The sequence below is a fragment of the Eschscholzia californica genome, unplaced genomic scaffold, assembly GCF_041429995.1.
Source record: "Eschscholzia californica isolate CP2 unplaced genomic scaffold, dmEscCali1.0.p SCAF_1, whole genome shotgun sequence".
Lineage (NCBI taxonomy): Eukaryota > Viridiplantae > Streptophyta > Magnoliopsida > Ranunculales > Papaveraceae > Eschscholzia > Eschscholzia californica.
The window spans coordinates 21,785,550-21,811,149 of record NW_028238198.1 but is presented as its reverse complement, the minus strand read 5'-3'; the positions used below and the strand labels follow the sequence as shown (position 1 = coordinate 21,811,149).

The following is a 25,600-nucleotide window of genomic DNA, read 5'->3' as shown; positions in this document are numbered from 1 at the left end:
CCAAGGCAAAAAAGGGGGGTTTCTCTCTAAAAATCGATATGTCAAAAGCCTACGATAGAGTAAATTGGGACTTTCTAAAGCAAGTCCTTAGGACTATGGGTTTCTCGGGTCTGATATTAGACCTCATCATGTCTTGTGTTACTTCCCCCTCTTTTAGTATCCAAATAAATGGCCGCCTCCATGGGAATTTGACTCCCACCAGAGGCATTAGGCAGGGGTGTCCCCTTTCCCCTACCTTTTTCTACTAGTCTCACAGTCCCTCTCTCTCCTCATCCATTATTATGAAACTAACATGTTGTTCAGTGGTTACAAGATAAATAAAAATAGCCCTACTATATCTCATCTATTGTTTGCCGATGACCTCATCCTTTTTGGGAGAGCCACCACATCAAACCTCAATGCTATAAAAGAGATTATTAGTACCTATTCAACCTTTTCGGCTCAGAAGGTCAACTTCGATAAATCTTCAATCCTCTTTGGTAAAAGGATTCCCATCGAGATGAAAGACCACTACTCCAACACTCTCCAAGCACCTGTCATGAATAACCAAGCAAAATACTTAGGGTCTTTTCTACTCAAACCAGGCAATCGGGTTGAATCCTTCTCATGGCTAGTAGAAAAATATGAGAAGGCTTTATCTGAATGGAAAAGTAAATACATTTCTCAAGCTGGTAAAACGGTTCTTATCAAATCAACATTGGGAGCTTATTGCACTTATACTTTCAGTCATCAACAAATCCCAAAACAGGTCACCAACAAATTGGAACAGATTGAGCGAAGTTTTTGGTGGGGTCATTCATCATCAGAGAAGAAACTACATTTTATAAATTGGAAGACTATTAGTTCTAATAAACATCATGGGGGCCTTGGTATTAGACCTCTCTCAGAAGCCAACTTATCCTTGATAGGCAAGACTACATGGAGATATTTAACTAATCCGGATCAGGTATGGGTCAAAATTCTCAACTCAAAATACAATAGGGACAACAACTTCTGGTCTGCTCCTATTCCTACTTCTGCTACTCCTCTTTGGAGGTCCATGTTAGAGACCAGAAACATTATGCTTCCTAATATCTTGTGGATTCCAGGTAAGGGTAACAATATTAAGATCCTATCAGACCCTTGGCTGAGAGATCTCCCAAACAATAAACCCATTCTTATCACTGATCTACCAGAAAATATTAAAACAGTGGCCCATCTTAGAAATAGTGCTAATACTGATTGGGATCAGGATACTCTTCATGCTTATTTTAACACTGAGACTATATATAGAGGCCATTAGAAATATTAGTCCTGATCATTTTGATAACCCTGATAAACTTATTTGGACTCCATTGGAGTCTGGAAAATTCTCTACCAAATCCTTATTCCAAGTTTTATACAACAGACCTGAGCTAAATAATGACATTAGGGACTTTCCCTGGACAAAACTATGGAGTGACAAAAACATTAACCCTAGAACTCAACTGTTCATTTGGAAGTTGCTCCACAATGGATTAGTTACTCTAGGTAATATAGCAAAATATAACCAAAACATAAACCCTAGTTGTAAGCTTTGCTCCTTAGGGGAAATTGAAACTTCAGATCACATTTTCGGTACTTGCCCGAGATATATTGAGTTTATTAACTTCACTAACATCAGTATGCTCAAGAACCTTAGCCCCAATCATATTAGTAATTTAAAAAACTTATTAAATAATAGATCTGACTATATAGATTGGTTATGGTATACTCATCTGTTGTGGACTTGGTGGAAGATCCGAAATGATCTTGTCTTTAATAATACTCAACCGGATTACAACAAATGCTACTGGAGAATAACACAGGAGGTGAGCTCCATACTTCCAAACGTTTCTTCTGTCTCGAATCCTTCCATGCAGGTGAACAGCTGGCTTCCTCCTCCTGAATCAAAACTAAAGGTAAATGTAGATGGAGCTTACAAACCACCGATGGGAGCAGCAGGGGCGGTGATTCGAAATTTCAAAGGGGATATCATCAGTACAGACTCAATGGTCTTCCCAGCCATCTCACCGATGCATAGTGAGATGATGAGCTTTGATCTTGGATTAAAGCTGATAGAAAACATGAGAACAGGACAGTTCATTCTCGAAGGAGATTCGAAAATATTGGTAGAGTTGCTCTCGGATGAAGACGGCCACCCTCCATGGAGACTATCGAATGATATAAGTAGGCTGAGATCTAGGGTTTCCTCTCTCCAAGTCGAATTACAACACTGCCCCCGAGTTTCCAACTTAGAGGCACACAACCTGGCGAGATTGGCGTTAAGTCCACAGACGTGAGAAAGTTTTATCTTTCGTCCTTTCAGTTAACACCGTTACCCTTTGTATTATTTTCTTTATGTTCTTCAGTCCATGCGACTTCTTTGTAATACATTGGAACTCGGATTATTTGTATTGAAAGTTTATTCCAAAAAAAAAAAAAACAAGGTCAACAACCCGTTATTTGAGTGATTAGCAAGTTGATTTCCTTTCTCTAAGTCACTAGTTTGAGACAAAGATAAGCGTAATCTTTCCAAAAAAAAATATAGTGAATATGCTCCTCAAAATACCAACTCACTAAATGCTCAAACACACCATAACAACTAATATCTCAGTTATAATTTCATTTTTGCTAAAAACCCTAATACGACTCTCAATTATTGTATAGAGTGAGCATCGACCCACATAGACAAAAGATGTATCTATAACCAAGAATTTAGTTATATCGAAGTCATTTATCTTATTGCAGCTATTTTTGAACTGTATGTCCATAAATTTAGCGCATTACACATCCTCTCTTACTATCTCAGGAGAAATGTGTGTTAATGGCTAGCAGTCATTTGCTAAAGCTTATTGCTACCTCCAAGATTTCCCACTTCCAGTATCAAGTACGGGTGGGAATTGGGTCGCATCCAGTGACCACGGGCCTACTCTTTCACCGAGTCACGTTGACGGGACTCTAGAATTCTGTCCATGAATATTACCGAGCAGACTGAGGCTGGTGATTACACATAGTTTGTTAGTATAGTAACATAATTGTGTGCTAAGGGTAAGTCATTGACATTTGGTGAAGGTGTTACTTGAAGATTACAACCTAGCTCTTGTCATGTCAACATCGAAATAAATATATATAGTCATAATGCACTGGACTAGTGGACTTAATAGTTAAATGTAAGGCAAGGATCCTGGAAGGTCATGATTTGACTAAAACCACCTAATTTCACCTTTTAAATTAGTAGATCTATTTGATGGTGCATGGTTTCAATCATTGGATGATTATAATTAAGAAATCCCACTCATAAATAGATAACAATCCCCTGATGTTGTCATTCAAATTTAGTAGTCTCACAAATAGTTGGTCGGATTGGGTTGTTGGATTATTGAACATTATATTCCAAACACCAAATATACACCAGACATCCTAATATAAATACTATAAATTAGCCAAATTAATGACCATGTCTGCATGTTTCAAACAATGATTCGTGTTGTGTTGAATTTATCATACATATAAATAATCGAGATAAATTTGCAACTTGCAAAACATTAATAAATCCGTGGATGGTAAAAGAAATCACACAATTAGAATATTAATATGTGAGCACCAAAATTTCGGACGTTAGACCTTCATATGAACGAAGTTATGACTGGACTTGAGACAAACAAAAGACGGTTATTGAGCCGAGAAGTCTTGAAACAGTAGGATGCCTCGTTAAAGAGACTCCAATACTATAAAGAAAATAACTGAACGCTGAGGATATCGTTACGTTGTATCATTGGAGGATGGTTTGGCTAGTACAACAGCTGCAACTTCGACTTTGTAGAGTAGTTTGCCAAGTTAGTCTCATAGAGTAAGTTAGATGGTTGATTCGACCCGAGATTCTATTCGAGTTGTAAAGCTCTAAAGATGATATTAAAGACGCGTTGCTCTAGATAATATTTGGTGTCCCCTTCTAGCCAAGTCTACTTCCACTTCTAGGCTTTTATCAACTTCAAAATATTTGGGGTTGGGGATGACATTGAACTTTATGGGAGACTCATTCCAGCCGTTGATTTGTCACCTCGAGTAGTTCCATCATGCGATTGTGTCGCCTTGATTCTGATTTTTTCACAGAGGGATAACTTTAAAATATTTAAGGAGATGATCGGTCTTAAAATTACCTAGTAAAGAAGTATGTGGCGAGATATTTAGGGTCGAGGTTGACTCGACAACCCTCATACTTGGTCATGGGCAACCAAGGGGGGTTTAGAGTATTATTAACTTCGACAAATAAATGTTTGTCCAGAGGGACATTTTACTGGGATTAAGGGGTCGTTGGACTTTCAGTGGGTCGGATTAGTTCGTTGTTGGAGAGAGTCCAACCCCAAAGCGACCAGCCTAAACGAGTGAATGAGTGATATTGGTGCAAAGCATAATATGGGTATTGTTGACCTTCTTTAGTTAACCTTTGGGTAAAGGGTTTCTAATGACTCCCTTTAGAGATGAGTTACCAAATGCCTAGTCAGATTATGAACACGTCAGCAAAGCAATATCACGAGATGTGTGCATGAGTTATGAAATTCATCAACTAGTTAATTGCCAGTTGTCTAGTCCACATATCCCCATGATTCCCAATAAGCTCCAGTTGTACTCTTTTCCTTTCCTTCCACAACGTCTCTATTCTTTCCAACCTAAATTACATAAAATACCCTCAGATATCATAAGTCCTATGACCAAAATTAGGGGTGGGAATCGGGCGGGTATGGACACCCGCGGGTAATTCTGAGTCGGGCTCGGGCGGGTCGGGTAAGTTTCTCCTCTGCCCACTCGGGTTCTCGGGCGAATTCGGGCGGGCTTTTCTGAAATCTCCTATGATCAAAGCCCGCCCATGCCCACTAAAGCATCGGGCAAGTCGGGCTTCGGGCAAATCGGGCATCGGGTTTCTTTATCAGATATTTTTCTACTAGATCAGGAAACTCTAGAAATTTGATATTGTTCAAATAAGCTTCTCTAAACAAATTGATACCAAATCTTTACAAAACTTATAAATCAAGAATGAAAAAATACTCAGATTCCGTAACATAAGTAATCAACAACTGATATAGATCTATATATGCAAACATGAGACTTGGTTGTCGTCCACTTTTTTTCTTGTCTTTGTATGTTCCATTAGTTCTTCTTTGTTCTTCCTTCACATCAAAATAATCTTAAAATTTGACCACTACATAGAGATGGAAGACGATCCGAATAACTTATTTAATAGAGAAGAAGGTTGGCACAAGAAGGTCTAGTAAATAAGAGAGAAACGGCTAGAGAGACAACGTAGATTCTTTTTCTCTCTCTATGCTACCGAATTTTTCAGATTCAATGTGGTAAACTATTAGGGTTGCTTCAATGTGTAGTTTATATATCTTGGGAGAAACCTTAAATCTACTTTGGGCTTTATAGTGAAGTATAATCGACACTCAAAGTGATTGGCATCTATAGGCACCCGTCGGGTGAGCATATCGGGCTCGGGTATGGGCGGGGTGGCGGGCAGAGCTTTTCACCCGAGCCCGCCCACGAAAAATCATCGGGCTGGGCGGGTAGTACCCATCTTCGGGCGCGGGCGTCCATGGACATTGTCGGGCGCGGGTAAACGTGACGGGTATCGGGCTTTCGGGTAGAATTCCCACCCCTAACCAAAATGAACCAAAATCCATGGGTATAATAGTAAATTAACAAACTACACAGGAAAAGATGCTCACACAACTGTAAGTAAGCTGTAGTGCTTTTTGTACTATTCCATAAAGACACACTCTCTCTCTCTCTCTCTCTCTCTCTCTCTCTCTCTCGTTTCTACCTTCCATAAGATTAGCTGTACACAGGCCGACAAACGAACCGGAAAAAGTAATATACAAATACGCGTTTTGGCTCTTTCCTACTTACTAGCTTTTCCCCACCCACCGGCCACCATTACCCAAATCTCTCTCTCTCTAAACCTAGAACTTAATAAGAGTACCACTACTATATAAACCCCCTTTACCCTTCTCCATTCTCATCAAATTCAAACCAATAACCCTTTCATCTTTCTTCAATTTCAAACACTCAAACTATTACTAGATTTTAAATTTAAACAAGCAATAATGGCTTCTACTTCTTCTTCTTATGCTACCCTTCTTTTAGTACTATTAATTTCTATGTTTAATTCCTCATTAGCTGTGAGAAAACTGAGTGAGTTAGTTCAAGAACAACCTCTTCCCATTAAATACCACAATGGTCCTCTTCTTTCTGGTAAAATTTCCATTAATCTTATCTGGTATGGAAATTTCAAACCTTCACAACGTGCCATTGTTTCTGATTTCTTCACTTCTTTCTACTCTTCCTCCTCCCCAAATACCCTAAAAACCCAACAACCATCTGTTTCATCTTGGTGGAAAACCACTGAAAAATACTACCATTTAACTTCAAACAAGAAATCAATTCCACTTTTTATTCATTTGGGTAAACAAATCCTTGATGAAAACTACTCATTGGGCAAATCACTTACTAGTAATCAAATTGTTAAGTTAGCATCAAAAGGAGAACAGAGGAACGCCATTAATGTAGTTCTAACTTCTTCTGATGTTTCTGTTGAGGGTTTTTGTTCAAGTAGATGTGGTACCCATGGTTCATCTTCTTCATCTACCATGAAAAATCTAAACAACAACAAGAAGTATAAATTTGCTTATATTTGGGTTGGTAACTCGGAAACTCAGTGTCCTGGTCAATGTGCTTGGCCTTTTCACCAACCGATTTATGGACCACAAGATAAACCATTGGTTGCACCTAACAATGATGTGGGTATGGATGGTTTGGTTATAAATTTGTCAAGTCTATTGGCTGGGGCAGCCACTAATCCATTTGGAAATGGGTTTTACCAAGGGCCAGCAGAGGCACCACTAGAAGCAGCCTCAGCTTGTCCTGGGGTTTATGGAAAAGGAGCTTACCCTGGTTATGCTGGGAATCTCCTGGTTGACTCAGTGAGTGGTGCTAGCTATAATGCTCATGGTGTTAATGGAAGGAAGTATTTGTTACCAGCACTGTTTGATCCTTCAACTTCTACTTGCTCAACTTTGGTCTAAAATTGAAATATATATGAAACAGGGGTTAATGTATAATTTTAGTGAAAGAATAGGACCAATAGGTGTGGGGATTGTAATATTGTTTTTTTGTTTATTATATTCATTCTTTTATTAGCTATATCTAGTTTGTAGTTTACCAAATTTTATTAATGAAAATGAGCAAAATACTTGGATTTGCTTCCTAGAGAAATACTATCTACTTTCTTCCTAAAGGATAAAGGGACAAGATGTACACCAAAAGCAAAATACAAGATAGTGTTTAAATAATCATCTTCATTGTCTACCATCTCCATCATTTTGGGGGCCCTAACTCTCTCATAATTGTTCCTTCTACTTTTATTTTGGTTCAATCCACCCAACTCTTTTGTTTTCTAAATAATAGTATAACAAGCTTTTTCCATTGATATGGGTTTGATTCTTTTATTTTGGTTCAATCCACCCAACTCTCAAGTTTCCTACTAGATGGGTTTTTTGAAGTATCAAAATAATCAAAGCAATTCTACAAATTTCATTCATGAACAAATGTTTTAATTAACATAAACCCACTGAGATTTTGAATAAGTAATTATAAAAAGAAAATCGTAATAATTAATATGGACAAAAGATTTTAAACAAAGACTTCTAGTTTTGTAAATAATTCATGTATACCATGAATATTTCCCGCCAAATCTTAGCCACGCCATGAATGTTTTCTCAATGGTTCAACAACTACTTCATACTATTTTCAACGGAATTCTCAAATTCCGTCGAAAATAGTACTTTTCCCTCAGGAATTTGAGAATTCCATCGAAAATAGCACATTTTCGGACGGCTTCCATAAATGCCATTGAAAATAATCCGTCGAAAATAGTACTTTTCGCGAAGGAATTTGAGAATTCCATCGAAAATAACACCTTTTCCGACGGCTTCCATACATGCCATTGAAAATAATCTGTCCAAAAAGTCTGAACTTTTGTAGTATTAGCTTTTAAATATGACTTGAGGGTCTTTTTATAGCTGTTAGCACCCAATATAGTTATTAGACTTATTCATGATTGATTCACGATGCATCCACACCATATTGGATCAGAGTCCTTGTCCACAATAAGATCGTCTAATAGATTAACTACTTAGCGACCATGGATTCCAGACTCATGACTTTTTCATGCAGGTTGTGGAAAATTAGAGTCAAGCTACTTCATTTTTAAGTTCCTCGAAAAATTAAATAGTGTGTTGTGCTTGACTCCATCAATTAGAGTCAATTTTTTGCGTTACCCGTCTAGTGTAGGAAATACAAGTAGAGATTTCATATCGAACCATTTGGGGTACTCATATTATTATGTAGTCAACGTAAAAGACACGAGGGAAAACTATTTTTTTCTTTTGGTACACATTTAGAATTAGTATCATCTTGATACATTACTTATTAAGTTTGTGGTCATCCAACTCAAAATTAATTGACAATGAGTAAAGAGGACCTACCCATCATATTCTTAGTTACTAGATACTAATTCTCCTATCGAGGACTATTCTCACATTACTCCGATATCAATACAAACTTTGTTAGTTTCAACTTTCTAAGTCTTAAAGTACTACCATAAGGTCCATAACATAAATAAATCACAGTAGTACAATCTTGTCACTTCCCATATGGATAAGCAAAAGACGTGAACATGCAGCAATGGATAGGTTCCATTCAATGAACACGAGAATAGTGAATGATTGAACTAGGCCATGACACTTTAGCATGGGAGGTCTGCCCACATTTCCCCACCTTTTAGGGCACCCTAAAAAGTTTGGGTCACACTAAAATTCAATTATATGTACCATGTATGAAAGGAACTACACTTTTTGTTGTACAATGTCCCCGTTCCCTTCACTTGTCATTTTCATAAATTAAATAAAAATGATTCTATCCAAGAACTAAAACCAAGATAATCCATTTTAGGTGAAAAAGGATATAAGGAATAAAAAGTTGGAGATGTTCATTCTAATAAATTTTATAAGAAAAGAGAAGAAAAAAAAAGTACTCCTATAATTAATTAATTACTTCTATTTAAATTATTTTAATTGAAGTAATGGGTTTATGGAATTATAAAAGGAGGTGAAGTTTAGGAGACTGGTCACGATTGCAATCACCTTTTTAATATATAATTTTGTGTTATAAAATATTTTTAATTTGAATATTGGATTCCTTAAACCAACTAAACTATGATATAACTCTAAATTGTAAGAATAGTATCATTTACATTAAAAAAATATCACATGACCAAGCAAAGAATGTTTATGATATTTCAACTCTATACGGGTCTATTGGTTTTGACTAGGATGTTATTAACCGTACATATGACATGATCGTTAAGTTTTTTTTTTTTGATGAAGAACATGATCGTTAAGTTAAGTCGGCATATAGTCCATCTTAACAAAAGAGAAAAAAAAGTCGGCATTTAGTCCATCTATGTACACCATATCATCCCACAAAAGGGACACTAGTTAGACTCAAAATATGCAACTGAACTAAGGACTTGGGACTTGAGAATTATATATTGTAATTTGACACTGTGCATTGTACATAAAGACATTGAGGCCCAATGTGGATTGATGCTTTTCATTTTTGGCCCCCAAAAATCTGCCCTCCAAACTTGACTTTTGGCCATCTACTGATCTACAATTGACTTTGGGACCACCCAATCAAATTTGGTAAAGAATTTGGATTAATTCTGGTCTAGTCTCATTAGTGTCCGACAGTTCATTAAAACTTCCTAAGCCTTATTCCAGAAAGTACCGTACAGTATTTTATAAACTTTTTTTTTTTTATTTTCATCATTTTATTCTCTTTTCTCACTTCACTTTCGCATACTTTCACTTTATCTCTCTCCACCTCACCTTGCGGCCCTCACTAAGAAGGTCGTCGGTCGGAGACTTTTGGCTGACAACCTTCATAAAAAAATCTATCTTCTCACCATCAGCATCTTCATCGACCATCGTCATCTCCTCGTGGCCCCCCCTATTTCTCTCTCATGGTCGAAAAACACTCTTTGGGCCGAGATTGTAGCCTGAGCATGACCCACCCGGCCACCCCCCTCTGTTTCTCTCTCACGGACCAAAAGTTGCTCTTTGTTCCGAAATTCCAGCCTGAGCATGACCTAAAAGATGGCTTGGCTTGTGCCGATTAGGAAACAAGCATGCCACGCCAGCAATCCGGCCATAATGAGGCAAAATCTGCCGCCAAGTAGCATAATTGTTTGGGAAATTTTACAGGCGCCCTAGAAGTGTTAACAACGCCTCCTTCACTCACAAACTACACCACAAATTTTCTTCGAGGGAGGCTCGCTTTTAAAACTCCCCTAATGTTTTCGTTGTTCGAGATTCACTTTGTAAAAAGAGAGAGCTTTGATGGAAAAAAAAGAAAAGAAAAGCAAAAGGAGCCCAGTGACTCTAAGGGAAGGAAAGTTCCAAGTAATAAGAGCAGCTCCAACGTATTGGGGGCTGGGGCTCCCAATTTGAATTTGGGAGCCCCAGCCCCCAGGCCCATCCCTCCAACCCGAGAGCCCCGGGGCTGGGCTCCCGGTGGGGCTGGGGGGCTCCCAGCCCCAAATATGGCCGTTGGGGGTCTCCCAACGGCCATATTTGGGGTGGATCCCCTAAAAAGGGGATCCACCCCACTTATTTAGTTTTTTTTTAATTTTTTTAAAATTTTTTTTTAAACTAAATTTTTTTTCAAAAAATATAAATTGTTTTAAATTTGTTTTTCCAATCATTTCTCTAATTTTTTTCTTTTTTTAATTTTTTTTTCATCTTTTCAAAATTCCTTCTCTCTCTAACATAATATTAAATTTCAATTTTATATTTGAAATTAATAATTTATAGTTGAAAATTAAAACACAACCCTCACACACATACACCACATATGTGCATATTTTAGATTTGGGAGCCCAACGTTGGAGTTGTGAAAAGCCCCGGGGCTCCCAAAATCCAGGGGCTCCCAAAATTGGGAGCCCGAGCCCCACATTGGAGTTGCTCTAAGGGGATTAATCCTCTGTCTATTGGATCTAAGCAATATTTAAGGAGTTCCAATTTAAAGATCACATTCATTGTTCTATTTTCTTAGCTTGCAAACAAGCAGAGTATGAGTATCCAATGTCTATTCATAGTTACCCTAATCTCAAAACATTAAATTAAAGTTAGATTACCTTCATTTCTCATCTCTCTCTCTCTCTTAATCCCCGTGCTCTTTCTCTCTCTAGTTTTTTTCTTTTTTAATTTCATAAAGCTTACTCAAACTTCCCCCACTTGCTCATAGCTCATGAATGTACTTAATCACCTACTACTTATTTAACACTTCTCTTCTCTCTTCATTTCTCTTCTCTGATTTCTCTACTTTTGATTCAATTTCTTAAACTAAACAAACAAAATCAAAATGGGTTTCAATCTTTCTCCCAAAACAACTCTTTTTCTTCCTCAAATTATGTTTCTGTTTTTGAGTTTTCTCAATCTCTGCTTTGGTGCTAGAAAACTTACTTCTCTGTATCAACCACCACCATTGATTTTAACTTACCATAATGGAATCTTACTTGAAGGATATCTCCCTGTTTCAATTCTCTGGTATGGTAAGTTCACTCCATCTCAAAAATCCATTGTTGTAGATTTCTTTCTCTCTTTAAACCCTAAAAAAGACATGGGTATTTCGTCATCTTCATCATCACCTTCTGTGTCTCAATGGTGGAAAACAATTGAAATTTACACGAAAAAGGCACAAAAAAAACATACCCACATTGTATTAACCAAACAAATTTCAGATGAGAATCTCTCTCTAGGTAAAACCATAACAAAACAACAAATTTCAGAGTTATCTCGGGGAGTTAATTCAAAACCAGGTGGAATCACACTTGTTCTTACTGATAAAGATGTTAAAGTTGAGGGATTTTGTATGAGTAATTGTGGATTTCATGGGTCAAACAATAAGAAGAAGAAGAAATCGGCATTCATATGGGTTGGTAACTCAGTGAGTCAGTGTCCTGGTCAATGTGCTTGGCCGTTTCACCGACCGATTTATGGACCACAGGTTTCACCATTAGGTGCACCTAATGGTGATGTGGGTTTGGATGGCATGGTTGTAAATATTGCTACTCTTTTGACTGGAACCGTGACAAACCCATTTGGTAACGGTTTCTTCCAAGGATCAGCGGCCGCACCACTCGAGGCGTCATCGGCTTGTCCTGGGATTTATGGTGATGGTGCGTATCCTGGGTACACTGGAAAGGTGTTGATGGATACGATTACTGGTGCTAGCTATAATACTCATGGTGCGAACGGGCGGAAATATCTGCTACCTTCTGTGTTTAACCCGACTACTTCTTCTTGTTCAACTATTGTGTGAGCAGTGAGTGTGTCACAAATGTAAAAATATTGTTTATGATAGGATCATGGCATATGTACCTCAAGCGATTCTACTATTGTACATATTTGAAATTTAAGATATTTTATATAGAATATTTGGGTCTATAATTTGCTTCCTAAACCATTTTATCCCCCAAGGGCCAACTGGGCAAGGCTAGATTCATGTATTTCCCCTAACCAAACTTGTATGCCCCAAAGCATCAACGGTGAGAAAAAACAAGAAAAAAATATATATTACCGCCTAAAATAAACCCACCCTTAAGTGTAACGGTAGGACATCCCTCTTAAGCTCATGAAGTCTTCGGATCAGGTCGCGGTTGAAGCAATTAATCACCAAGATTATAGCATGTAATTTAGACACTAAATAAAGTAGATGTTGTCGGACTTTAGGCTTCTTTAATTATTGATTTAACTTAGGATGTTATCGTGCTTATCACATCTTAATGATGTATCAATGCCTTGTATCGACTAACGTAAATCGTAGTCGGTTTCTCAAAAAAAAAAAAAAACAGGCCAACCTGGCCCACATAAACCCAATTTATGGCATATTCCTAGCCCGACCGGGTAAACAAGTCCGACATATATCCCGATTTTACCCACCAATAGCTTAAATTCTTACTTTTAAATTATTCGTACGTGGATGATATGATGATCGCGGATGCTTAAAGAAACCCTAATTCAACTTAGAGAGAACTACAGAGTATGGAAGAGGTATACGGCGACCATTAACCATGGGCTTACACATGCGGCCCGTTTGGGCCACTTGGACTAGGACAACCTAGTATTGCTGATCTAGTAGCAAAGCGCCTTAACGTCTCATTTAAAGGCTAGATTATAAAGGTTAGAGTTGGGTTAGTCAGAGGTGCCTATAGAAGTTCCCCTTCGAAAATCAGACGGCTATGTAACTTATTATGCAGAATTTAGAGGTGCTCAAACCCATTATCTAGGTTAGGTTTGTAAGTGGTGGTGCCCATATAAGTGCCCTAAAGCACACACGAAAACTGTGATCACTCGTGAATATACACGCTACACCAGGACCCCTTTTTATTGTAGACCACACACACCACCACCTTCTGCCCTAATTTATGTAGGGAACTAGGTTATAGCCCGTGCCTCCGGCACGGAACTATTTTGAAACACTTAACGCGTTTGAATATGTATAATCGGTGAACATGAAAAAATGAGGTCTGGAATTATTTCAGAAGAACTAAAATATAATACATCTCAAAAATGGATCAAAACATTAATCACATTATTATTCAAATAAAATTATAACTTGAACACCTTCGGAAAGAGATAAAAGCTAAAAAATGGTCACGAAAAGCATGTGTATAGCCCGTGCCAACGGCACGAAAAACTTAATTAAATACACAAAAAAATTAACAGATGGAATACTTTACGTAATTGTATATTTTATAGTTAATGTGTTTCGCATCTAATGTTGCTTCGTCTTACTTTTGTATTACGTACACAAGAAAAATAATTACTTCTATACAACCAGCACCTGCAAAAATTCAATTCATCTTTCATGGAATACTATAAGTAACTTTCGTTTAGTTAGTAACATAATAACGTGTTTCAGGTTTAAACATACGAAATCTTGATTTCAAATAAGAAATCAAAAGTGAATTCAGGTATTAGTTCAAAAAAAAAAAAAAGAATTCAGGTATTGTACATATATTCAAATTTTTCTGGACTGCACATATATTCAAATTTATCTCTGGATGAATTTATATGGACTGCCTTAATTTATACCCGGAAACATCAAATAAACTTAAGTGAAAACATTAAACTTTTACAATAAAACTTGCAACGATTGTCATGAATCTTACAATATAGAGTCAGACTCATTACAATATCCAGTTCCACCGTTGCACAATTTACCTGCATGATGTGATACCATCAGTCCAGCCGATAATCTGATATGCAATGAAATTGGAAGGTAGCAAGATGCTCAAAATCATTCAACTCATTAAAACAATTTTGACTATTAAATAATAACTCAATTTAAGTTGCTTTTGAGTCCCTACTAAACTTCAATTCACGACGAATAAGAAAAGTTTAATAAGAGGTAATCCAATTCATACCCTATTTTTAATTGATTAATTTATTGTTCAACTCGGTACACAAGAACTGCATTTTCTTGATATCTTCGCATCTAGGAGATCATAATGTATAAAGAATCAAAGCAATTGGACTATTCCCATCTCCTAACAATCTATGAAAGGGTTATTTTTCATTCATTGTAGTTATAGATCTTTTGATGGAAAGGAAGGCGAACAAAATCAATTTGTGCAATTTGGTGTCTACTTAGTTTCTGCTATAACCTAGTTTTAACACTTCAAAATTTAAGATAATACGAAGAAGTAAAAAAAAGTATTACTAATTCTCTAACTTCGTCTTGAAGCCATATAAGTAATCGGTCTGGCAGGGCAAACAATATGTAAGTTCGTACCACACCATAAAAGATGAAGCAGTAACCGGCTGCATCGGCCCAGTAACCTTCGTAACCGTCGGTTCCCGCAACCATCCCTTTTTTTTGTCTTTCTTTCTGAAGGGCTCGTGGTTCATTACACCAAAGGCTTTCAGTGAACTATAGAAGCTATCGAGAGAGTACCAAACGCTGACGGTGACGAAGGTTACCGGCTTTCGGTTGACGCGGAGCCAACGGGTCCCTATTAAAGTAAGGCGAACAGCGTAGTCTAAGGTCACAGAAGCGTTCGCCTACTTTGTTTGATAGGCATAGCATTGCAAGCAAATAGAGCAGAGAGCTTACCGTTTCTTTCTATTAGAGTCGCGAGCTTGTTGTAGTTGGTCCTAAAGGGAGAACCTTGCTGCTTACTTGCTATATCCCCACGTCCTTGCACGGCTCGTTCTTCGAGCGCTGCTTCTCCCTTCCCCCTCTCCCCAGGGACCGACCGTATGGAGTATAGCCAAATTCAAATAATAGCTTGGGAAATTCGTGTCTTTGGCAACTTCAGAACTATAAAAAGATATCAACTACTATCAAATAAAATTATATGATATCATCAACTATATAACTGTCTGCTATAACTATGAAAGTATAGTAAAAGTGCAGCTGAATTGATGAGAAAAGGTTGTTGATTTATTTACCCAAAACACATGGATTTTTTTCAATCTAACTTTTAATAACATTACAACTCTGTTCTATATCACTTAATAACACAGTTTGTCATAGTGGAGCCAAATACAAATCATTGAAGCATTCTCTATCAAGTTCTAAAACATAACAACAAACGAATCATCAAGCATTCTCTTTCAAGACTAAAGCAAACTACCCAAATATTACCTTTTCGATATCATTTTCAACTTGTTTAAAGTAGATGCAGCTGATCCAACCTTCCTTGGTGCAGATTGAGTCCCTAATTGAAAACCAAACCAATAAAAACTATTAACCCTACTTCAGAACATTTGAAGGCGTTGGGGTACCTGACGCTTCACATTAGCGTACGCACTTTAACGCATAAATTTGCATTTTTTTAACTAAAAGATAAAAAGGAAAAAGAGATAGAGAAACATCTATTGTGTCTGCTTCAGACCACAAAAATATTAGGGTCGGCTCTGAGTAGCTCTATAATAGTCACCATAATGAAAATGATTGAAATAACTTGTTTCACGAACGGCTATATCGTGTCATCATAGATTAAGTGTTACCAGCATATCATTCCTTTTTTAACTAAATGGGGCGAGGAAATACATATATATTTTAGGTACTAAAGTGTTAGGAAATCAACCACATCAAATCAAATAATAGAAAAGATACAAACATCAGTTCATTGAATCCAAAATAAAGAATCCAAATCCAATAACATATCAATAGTTATATTGATTCGGTCCGTAATCTAGAATAAGTTGTACATAAAAGAAACTATATCATACCAGTAAAGTGGAAACTCAACTAAGAATCCTGAGTGATTTTGAGTTTCAGAAATCATGGTATGCCCCAAACACATCTTTATAGTATACAAATTTGACGCAAGGAACCAAAAAAAATCTTAATTCTAATCTTAATTCTCCCAAGTTCATTCAATCTGAATATCATTTTGTCTGATTATTAATGGAGAAATGGATTTTTCTTCAAAATTCATGACTTTATTCACGTATATACTCACAGGTTTCCCAAATCTTAATTCTAATTCAGTTAGACTTCAATACCAAGACCTTAAGATGGATGAATACGTGAAACATCAAGCTTGCTAGAGGAACACTTATTTTCTAAAACACAAAAACAAACAAATCTTTGATTCGTTACCAATCCTAAGTCTCACAGTCATTTCTTCAAACATTTTCAGTGTTGTTCACATTAGGTTGTAGATATATTTTTTTTTCCTAATTCAGAACATCATAAACAACTAAAAATCCTAATTCAGAAGATCATAAACAACAAATTAGTAGATTTCAAAACAATTTCATTAACAACTGCAATGCTATTTCATGGCCTGTGACATTTAGTGAAGGTGCAAGTACCAAGACATGTTTTTTTTTTAAAAAAGAGTGTGTTGTGACATTTCAAAAGCTTTCTCCTTCGCTTTGGTTGATCATCGAATTTCTGCAATGCTATTTCATGGCCTGAAACTGATGTTAGATAGATTACAAGGTGGTCAATGATCTTTTCAAATAGAAACAATAAATCAATCTCCATTACAAGGTGGTCAATGATCTTTTCAAATAGAAACAATAAATCAATCTCCATTACAAGGTGGTCAATGATCTTTTCAAATAGAAACAATAAATCAATCTCCATAAGAATTTCTATAACTTTGAGAATGTAGGAATTATGTCCGTCTGTAGGATCATGTTTTCAGTATATAAACGATTTGGGAAAGCTGTGAGTATATACGTGAATAAAGTAATGAATGAAATTCCATTAACAATTCATCATAAGAATAACAAAAAACCTAACAATTCATCATAAGAATAACAATAAACCTTGTCTTTAATTGTAACAAACATAACTCAGAGAACAAATACTATCAGAGAATTAATAAATTTTTACATATTAAAATACATCTACTGTGTAAAAAAAATAGGGTTAGGGCTTTCACTAAATGAACATACCTCTACAAAGAAAAACCCTTCAAACATTAAAATACAACTACTGTACAAGAAAATAGGATTACGACTTTCGCTAAATGAACATACCTCCACAAAGAAAAGCCATTCCATTCTTTATTTACCAAACTTTGGGGAAAAAGAAATGTTCCATGGAAGAAGAAGAAGAGGAAAAAGAAACCCCTATCGGGGTTTGGGAAAAAAGAAATGCTCCATGGAAGAAGAAGAAGAAGAAGAAGAAGAGGAAAAGATAAACCTTTTAGAGATTTGGAGAAAGGAATGTTAAAGAGAAGAAGAGAAAACGTTCTGTAACGGCACCCTGCTTGAAGATAAAGGAGAAGATGTGTCCGTTGATGGAAAAAGGAAGGTGGATAAAGACGCCCGACTACCCACCGAATGTTGATCCAACGGTGGCTACTTATGCTGATGTGGGATGGACGACTGGATTTATCCAGGGGTTTGTCCCAGTCAGCACCCATCCACCTATTTTATTATATAGATTTGGCAGTGGGGGTGTCTCTCTACTGTAAGGATAAAAAACGGTAGTGAAAGAGAGATCAATGGTAGTGATGGTGGAGACAGAAAACTTTAGGATTCAGACGAAGGGCAAAGATTGGCCAATGGAAAAAAAATGTACATAACCCTTGACTTGGTCATAGTAAACTGACCAAGTCATGTGAAAGGAATGTGCATAACACTTTTTTGGTACTTTGACCAGTGGTGCCTATCTCTAGGAGCCCCACCTTCGGATGGGATAGTCTGAGTCTTGGAGAGGACAAGTCAACTCTCAAATTTCCTCTATCCGGGACCTAGCTTACCCACCCCACTCGAATTGTCCTATTCGAGAGATTGTTTATGTATGATCTTGGATCGGACAAGTCGGGGAGCATCCTGAAAATTTCCAAGATACGAGAAACACTAATACGATTTAAAAATCACTCTAACACTACTAAAAACAATCCCTAACATATATGATAAGAAACCTTTTCAACATGGGGTGTCTACGCCCCCCCCCCCCCCCCCCCCCCCCCCCCTGCATCTTATACTCTTGTGACTCTCTCTCTCTTCGCGCCCACGAATCAGGGCAGCCTGATGGCACTCGAATCAGACGTGATCCGTGTTGGGTTTGAACAACACAAACTCAGATAATCCGAATGCCTACGGACTACCCTAAGGCCTAACCATGTACGAGGAGAGGTGGGCTAAGAGCAAAAGGATAGGGCGCCTACAGTGGCACCCCCTTTAGCAATAGATTAATGGAGAAATTCAGAAAAGTTCCAAACCTTTTCTGCTCTGTCTGTCTCTCTCATCTGCAAGCTTTCTGTCATCCATCCGTGATATTTGACTAACTGTGATCTGCAAACAGTTACACAAATCAAGCAACATCAAAACACAATCAAAACCCATTTCTTTCTTTCTTTATATCACCATATTATTGTACTAAAACACTAAAAACCCTAAATTTCAACAAAAAAAAAAAAAAAAACACTAAAAACCCTAAATTTCAACAAAAAAAAAAAAAAAAAACACTAAAAACCCTAAACTCCTCTCTCTCTCTCTCTCTCTCTCTCTGTATTCATCTTTTTTTTATCCTGATTCATTCAATCAATCAGAGATTCAGAGTAGTAGTTAAATCGAAAACCGTATTCTGAATACATAAAGTGATTCTGGGTGTGTGGGGTTTCCTAATTATTAATGAGTTTTCTCTGAAAAACAGAGTCTGTGGTGTGGGGTCTCCCTATTACATTGACAGACCTCTCTCTCTCTCTCTCTCAATACTATCAACAGCCTAGTTATTATATCTACTACTCTATAGCTCTGGTTATTGAGTTAAATTCATCAAAATTGATCATGGCAAACCCTAGTCCTCTTTTTCTTTGACATGGTTTCTCCCCTCATTTGTTTCCCTTCCCTTGTCTTGTGCTTTTCACTCTCCTCTCTCTCTCATTGAGGTGAGACCACCTCATTTATTTCATCTTCCCCACCCAAATTTATGATCTCTTCTTAAATACTCTCTCTCTCTCTCTCTCTCTCTCTCTCTCTCTCTCTCTCTCTCTCTCTCTCTCTCTCTCTCTCTCTCCCTTGAAAAGTAATAGTTGAAGAATGTGAAATTTGGGTCTTCTCTAATTTCTCTTCTTGAGTAACCCCTTCACTTCTCTATCTAACATTCATGGTGAGATAAGATGGTTCCATTAATATGAGCTTACTATATCCTGAATTTCTTTATTCCACTATTCTATTTCTTACTATTCTTCATCTTCTATTTGTTCCTACTTCTTGTGTTGATCATCATCAACAACATATTTCACCACCTCCTCAGGTAATTATCCAACAAATTCTTAAAACTTTTGATCAAATCTTCATGGGTTTTAATTGATCTTTTATTTTCTATGTGTTTATACTTCACTTTTGTAGGTGGGTTTAATGGAAGAGAAGACAAGGTTAGGTTCAAGTCCTCCAACTTGTCATAATAGATGTGATCAATGTAATCCATGTATGGCAGTTCAAGTGCCCACTCTCCTCAAACCAGGATTGAATAAGGATAAGAAGTCATGGTTATTGAATTCAAAAACTAGTGAGTATACAAATTATAAGCCATTAGAATGGAAATGTCGATGCCGAGATCGCCTTTTTAACCCTTGACTAGAATGAGTGGAGTTAACCCAATTACTGTTTTTCGAAGATACTTGAGTTGGGTTTTAGATGTGAATGTTATAGGTCTATCTAATTTTTAATCCTTCTTTCGAGTAATGTAGAGTGGGTGTTGGAGAATTTATTGTACTTTAGGATTTATATATAAAATGTATAGGAGTTAGTTTATAAGTTATAACTATGTAACAATCTTTTGTTTTTCTAGTCATTGTAATATCATTTTGAGTTTCTTCTACTTCAATGAGTGGGTCTGTAAATGAATCTATCTTGGTTTGATTCATTTGATTACCTTATCTTCTTGGGATCTACTCTAGAGGGTGGTTCATTTCCCAATTTCAATATTGACCCATTTTCTTAAATGGACTTATAGTTACTTTAGCCCAATAGGATTGATGATAAATGGTAGTATTTTTATAGCCGCCTTCGATAAACATTTTTTTATATAAAGGTAGTGTACTTAAAAAGACATGTTTCTGTGTTTTGAAGTCGAGACTTTGAGGGTGAAAACTAACTTAAAAAGATATCTCGATTGACAAATAAAAATACCATCTCACATCTCCAACCCAATAGTGGTCATCTTTCCAAGATCAATCATATTAAACTCTACCATCATACCTTTTTGGGGATCTAGTATAAATAAGACATGGACAATATATATATGTGTACCTACTATCAATTCTATACCTTGACTTCTCCTTTAGGGGAATTTAGTCTCCTAGTTTGGACAATTTTGGAAACCTTAGTCGGAGAATGAGTTTTAATACGATTAAACCAATCTCTTGAACTTGTTTCAGATCGTACAAAGTTTTGTGCAATTTACACACTCTTCTCCTCACTTTTCCTTTCTTTCCTAACCCATCCATTTTTATAGAGACACATCTTCATTAAGGTCACCATGAAGTACACAAATATTACATCAAATTGGTAGGTTGGAAGATCTCATATAACGACTATAACGGTCATAAGGTCTACTCTCTTATAAACAACGGCTTAGATTAATCAGAGGTACAGATCCAACGACCCAAAATAAATTGTATTAGCGACTGAGAACTATTTCTCACTTATCCAAACCCATACAATTTTCACTCTCAGGTTAGAGAGAGAAAGAGTAGAGAGAGAGAGAGATGGCGTCGTCTTCCTCTTCAATCCTCTCCCATCATCAACTTCTTCATAAAATTCCTTCCACCAATTCTCCTCGTTTGAAAATCAAATCTCTCTTCCTCCCCAATTTTTCACTTTCTTCATCAAATTCATCCCTAATTTCCTCAAATTCGTTATCTTTTCAATTGGATTTGCAGAAATTGAGTTCAATTTCGAGTACCCAACTTGTTAGAAGATCATTTAAGAACAAACCCTTTTCTGTATCTGCTTCTTCATCTCTTCAAGCCCTAATATTTGACTGCGATGGAGTTATCCTCGAATCTGAACACTTACACAGACAAGCTTATAATGATGCTTTTGCTCATTTCAATGTTCGTTGTCCATCTTCTGCTTCTGAACCTCTCAATTGGGATTCTGATTTCTATGACGTGCTTCAAAATCAAATTGGGGGTGGAAAACCTAAAATGAGATGGTTTGTGTTTCTTTTTTTTTTTTTTTTTTTTGTTTTTGTATTAATGAAGTGTCTTTTTTTGGTTGTGTGAACTTACTTATATCGAGTCTCAATCAAATAGATCTAAAATCAACTCAAATCAGACATTTCGAGGTGAAAATAAATATAAAAATGAAAAATGTACCTCGTATCCTACCTCTATGGCGCTTGCCCTATGTGGCTAATAAGACAAGAAGTGTGAAATAACAAAAATGACGTTCTGAAAAATGTTGGGAACAAGAAATTTGGGAGAGACTTTAGCATAAATCCAATGTGACTTCCCATGAATAGAGCAGAAGTGGATACAAATGCTTGGAAGCTCTAATCATGGGAAGCCGCGACAAATTTCTGCCTAGAGTCTGTCTGGAATTTCCTTTTCCGTTGCACTACTGTTTTGCTCTATTCAAATGTGATACGATCCAGAGTATGGTAGTTTTCTTTACTTGTATCACTATCGAATAAGATAATCTGATTCCTTCCAAAATTTTTAAAAAAAAAAAGATAATCTGAATTCTAACTAGAGTCGTTTAAGATTTTGAGTCAGATTTCATATCTGAATTAGGAAAGAAATCAAACACTACTTTAGATTTGGTTGTTTTAATATTTGATTTGTTGTATTGGTTTGGATTCAATTAGGTATTTTAAGGAAAATGGGTGGCCGTCTTCTTCCATTTTCGATTCTCCACCTGAAAATGACACTGATAAAATCGAACTCATTGATACTCTTCAGGTTTTTCTCTATCAATGGTAGTTTAGATTTTGAACAAGATTATTGAATTTAGTTGAGCAGTAAAGTCAATTTGTATTGATTTTGTAGGATTGGAAAACTGAACGGTACAAAGATATAATCAAATCTGGAACTGTAAGGAGGCATACTATTTTCGTCCGATTTTGGATTGATCAATACGCAATTCTGATACTATTACGTTTGAACATAATCATTTAGTTCTTAACAAGTTTGCCAGTTGATGTTGTAATTACCAGGTTGAGCCTAGACCGGGAGTATTGAGATTGATGGATGAGGCTAAGAATGCAGTAAGATAATTCGATTCAATAATGAGTTATAGTTTTCTAAACTTATCTATATTGTTTCATCTCGTTTCTTTTCCAGTTCGAGTTGTTTGGGTCTGACCAGTTTTCGTTAGGGGCAAAATAAATATTTGTTTATTTCAAACCACAGGCTCTTAATTCAGACAAACATTATGTTTGACTCAAGTGAGCACAAAATCAGCTCAAGTGATCCATTTAGACGAGTCAGATTCAGGAGTCAAATTAAAAAATAAACATTCTGAAAACTAACTCGTGTCGATTCAAATTTCGTATTAGATTTCAAATGTGAACTTGAAAAAACAAACAAAGACAGCCTAAGTTTGTGGTCTTTCAACTCAGAACGAATTGGTTATGATGGAGTTGTCATTCGTATTGTAATACTTAGTTCACATGCTAATCTTGGTCTATGTGGGACTATAGTTCATATTGATCATTTTTAAGTTCTTATTTGTTGTAGGGAATTAAGCTAGCTGTTTGTTCTGCGGCAACTAAAAGTTCAGTCATTCTCTGTCTTGAAAGCCTCATAGGCATTGTGAGTAATTTCGTCGGGCATTATGACATAAAAGTATAGTTTAGCAATTGTTCTTACAGAATTTGTGTATTTATTTGCTTACATGTTTTAGGAGCGATTCAAAGGCCTTGATTGCTTCCTCGCAGGTATGTCATTACTTGTATAAAAGTTTTAGTCTTAGTGGCTCAACGACTAAGTTTTGCTTTATGGGAAGTAGCCTATTTCCTTGTTTGATACTAGTGAAAATAAAAAATGCAGTTCTTTTATGATAACAGGTGACGATGTGAAGGAGAAGAAGCCCGATCCATCGATTTATGTAACGGCTGCTAAGGTAATTACCAAGAATACTCGTTTTCATTTACTTTTCCTCGTTTTCTTTTCGAAGACAATTCTTTCGTCTTCCATTGATGTATTATGATTGAAGCAGCACATATCCTTGTTGTGTTCAGAGGTTAGATGTGCAAGAAAAAGATTGTCTCGTGGTGGAAGATAGCATCATTGGACTGCAGGTACGTCAATTCCACAACATTTTAGCGGGCGTAGTCCTTGATTTGGGGAGACCTTACTTAGACCACTTCACAGCCTACCCTAGACAGCCCGACCTAATTCACCTTGCCAACCTTAGCGTCCGACCTCACTTAAAACAATAAAACGCCTACCCGATATGAAAGACGAGGTGCAACCTCAACTGTGGGACGAAACATGAGCCTTCGGGCTCACATCAGAGACCCACTTGAGTTTTTCTCGGAAAATGATAATAGATTAACCATGGTGCTTGAAAGACGCCTGAGGGAGTATTATTGAGGCAAAACAAAGAAAAAAAATGAAAGCCAGGACTCAAATAGACCTAATAGTTACATATTAGATAACAACAGCCTTCAAATTGGATAAAAAGTTCGTCCAAGGGATTTCAACAAAGATTTTGTGCATAAGAATACGTTATATTCTTGACAGGCAGCGACAGGTGCGGGAATGTCATGTGTGGTAACATACACATCTTCAACTGCAAACCAGGTAAGTTCCTTACTCTATATATACAGATACTAAATACTTAAAACTTTTATCATGATCTAACCGAAAATGTTTCTTCATATACGTATGCCTATATATATAGGATTTCAAAGATGCAATTGCAATCTACCCCGACTTGAGTAACGTAAGGTAAATAACGTTTAAAGTTACAAATATTTTTAGAGTTCGATTATTCTTTCTATTGTAAGGGTAGTGAAATGATCTTCCTCTTATTGCAGCTTGAAAGATCTCGAATCATTGCTTCAAAATGTTGTAGTTTCTAAATAAATTTATTACTCTGGAAAGGGTCGAAATTCGTTTTTGTGCTAAAGCAAAACTAGCTTACCTCTGTAAGTTTCTATTCTTTCCTTGTATGATAATCTGAATTGCTGAGTTCATTGTTCTTGTAATTTGTATCGGATTTTAATTTTTCAAAGATACTTCATATATTAAAAGACAGGTAGCGGAAGGCTCAATTACCCAAGTTTGAGGTGGTGTTGACTCATTATCTGAACATGACTCATCTGACTCGTTTGAGTTTGAATCGCCTGTGTCTAATAGATCCAAAATCAACCCTAATCAATGGCGAAATGATCACTAGTCATTACAAAAAGATACTTTGAAGTCTGAACGCAGACAATAATTAAAACTTCGAGTCAGATTCAAGATCTGACTCAGAAAAGAGAAACGCTGCCAGAGAAAGTATGTAAGCATTGCCCTATGGAATCCAAGAATATAGTAACCAAATGTACAATACCTAATACCTTGTGAGACAGTAAGAGGACGGAGAAGTTTCAGACTAGACGACCACAAAATACCTTTCCACATCCATAAATTTACGCCCACCTATTGGCTACTAGAAAAAAATGGTACTATACGGGAAACAAATGAAAATTTTGAAAGAAAACGCTCCGTTCACTGGATTTTTTGTTGAGAAATTGCTACAAGCAATACGAGCTTAATTCAAAATATTTCAAACATAACTAATTCTATTGAAGTTGATCTTGATAATATCAGATCCGACAATGGGGCTAAAAATAATACTCCTACGCATTGCTAGGTCTAATATACGAGAAAAAAATTGTACAAAAAATGGGGTTATAATGATTTCTTTCTGTTGAACGATAGAGTTATAATGATTAGTCAATCAATAATGTTCATCCTCAACAAAAAAAAAAAAAAAATCAATAATGTTCACGTCACAATCCACTTTCAAAGATAAGAGTAAGTGGGTTCAATTCAAGTGACAAA

General features: G+C 36.5%; 3 protein-coding genes and 1 long non-coding RNA gene across 6 annotated transcripts; 3 read left to right on the top strand and 1 right to left on the bottom strand.

The window, feature by feature from the left end:
- Nucleotides 1–4,978: 4,978 nt before the first annotated feature.
- On the top strand, nt 4,979–7,272 carry LOC147565144 (protein PHOSPHATE-INDUCED 1-like). Its single transcript, XM_086651646.1, has one exon. It carries the CDS (start codon nt 6,105–6,107, stop codon nt 7,080–7,082), a length of 978 nt encoding a protein of 325 aa, XP_086507772.1. The 5' UTR covers nt 4,979–6,104; the 3' UTR covers nt 7,083–7,272.
- Nucleotides 7,273–10,730: 3,458 nt separating this feature from the next.
- Nucleotides 10,731–12,566, top strand: LOC147565143 (protein PHOSPHATE-INDUCED 1-like). The gene has a single exon (XM_086651645.1). It carries the CDS (start codon nt 11,482–11,484, stop codon nt 12,439–12,441), a length of 960 nt encoding a protein of 319 aa, XP_086507771.1. The 5' UTR covers nt 10,731–11,481; the 3' UTR covers nt 12,442–12,566.
- Nucleotides 12,567–14,139: 1,573 nt separating this feature from the next.
- Nucleotides 14,140–19,499, bottom strand: LOC147565142 (uncharacterized). Of its 3 annotated transcripts, XR_015230119.1 has the most exons (5): nt 18,818–19,499; nt 17,625–18,425; nt 15,772–15,844; nt 14,845–15,444; nt 14,140–14,345 (listed from the first exon to the last, which is right to left on the bottom strand). It is a non-coding gene; the product is annotated as an uncharacterized LOC147565142 (long non-coding RNA). The 3 variants fall into 3 exon arrangements; XR_015230117.1 differs by lacking the exon at nt 17,625–18,425 and having other exon boundaries at nt 18,818–19,364; XR_015230118.1 differs by lacking the exon at nt 17,625–18,425 and having other exon boundaries at nt 15,238–15,444; nt 18,818–19,364.
- A 1,539-nt stretch (nt 19,500–21,038) lies between these two features.
- On the top strand, nt 21,039–24,833 carry LOC147565141 (Haloacid dehalogenase-like hydrolase (HAD) superfamily protein). The gene is made up of 11 exons (XM_086651633.1): nt 21,039–21,759; nt 22,414–22,507; nt 22,595–22,639; nt 22,762–22,812; nt 23,285–23,359; nt 23,451–23,484; nt 23,614–23,669; nt 23,788–23,847; nt 24,293–24,352; nt 24,453–24,499; nt 24,589–24,833. Exons 1-11 carry the CDS (start codon nt 21,311–21,313, stop codon nt 24,635–24,637), a joined length of 1,020 nt encoding a protein of 339 aa, XP_086507759.1. The 5' UTR covers nt 21,039–21,310; the 3' UTR covers nt 24,638–24,833.
- Nucleotides 24,834–25,600: the final 767 nt, after the last annotated feature.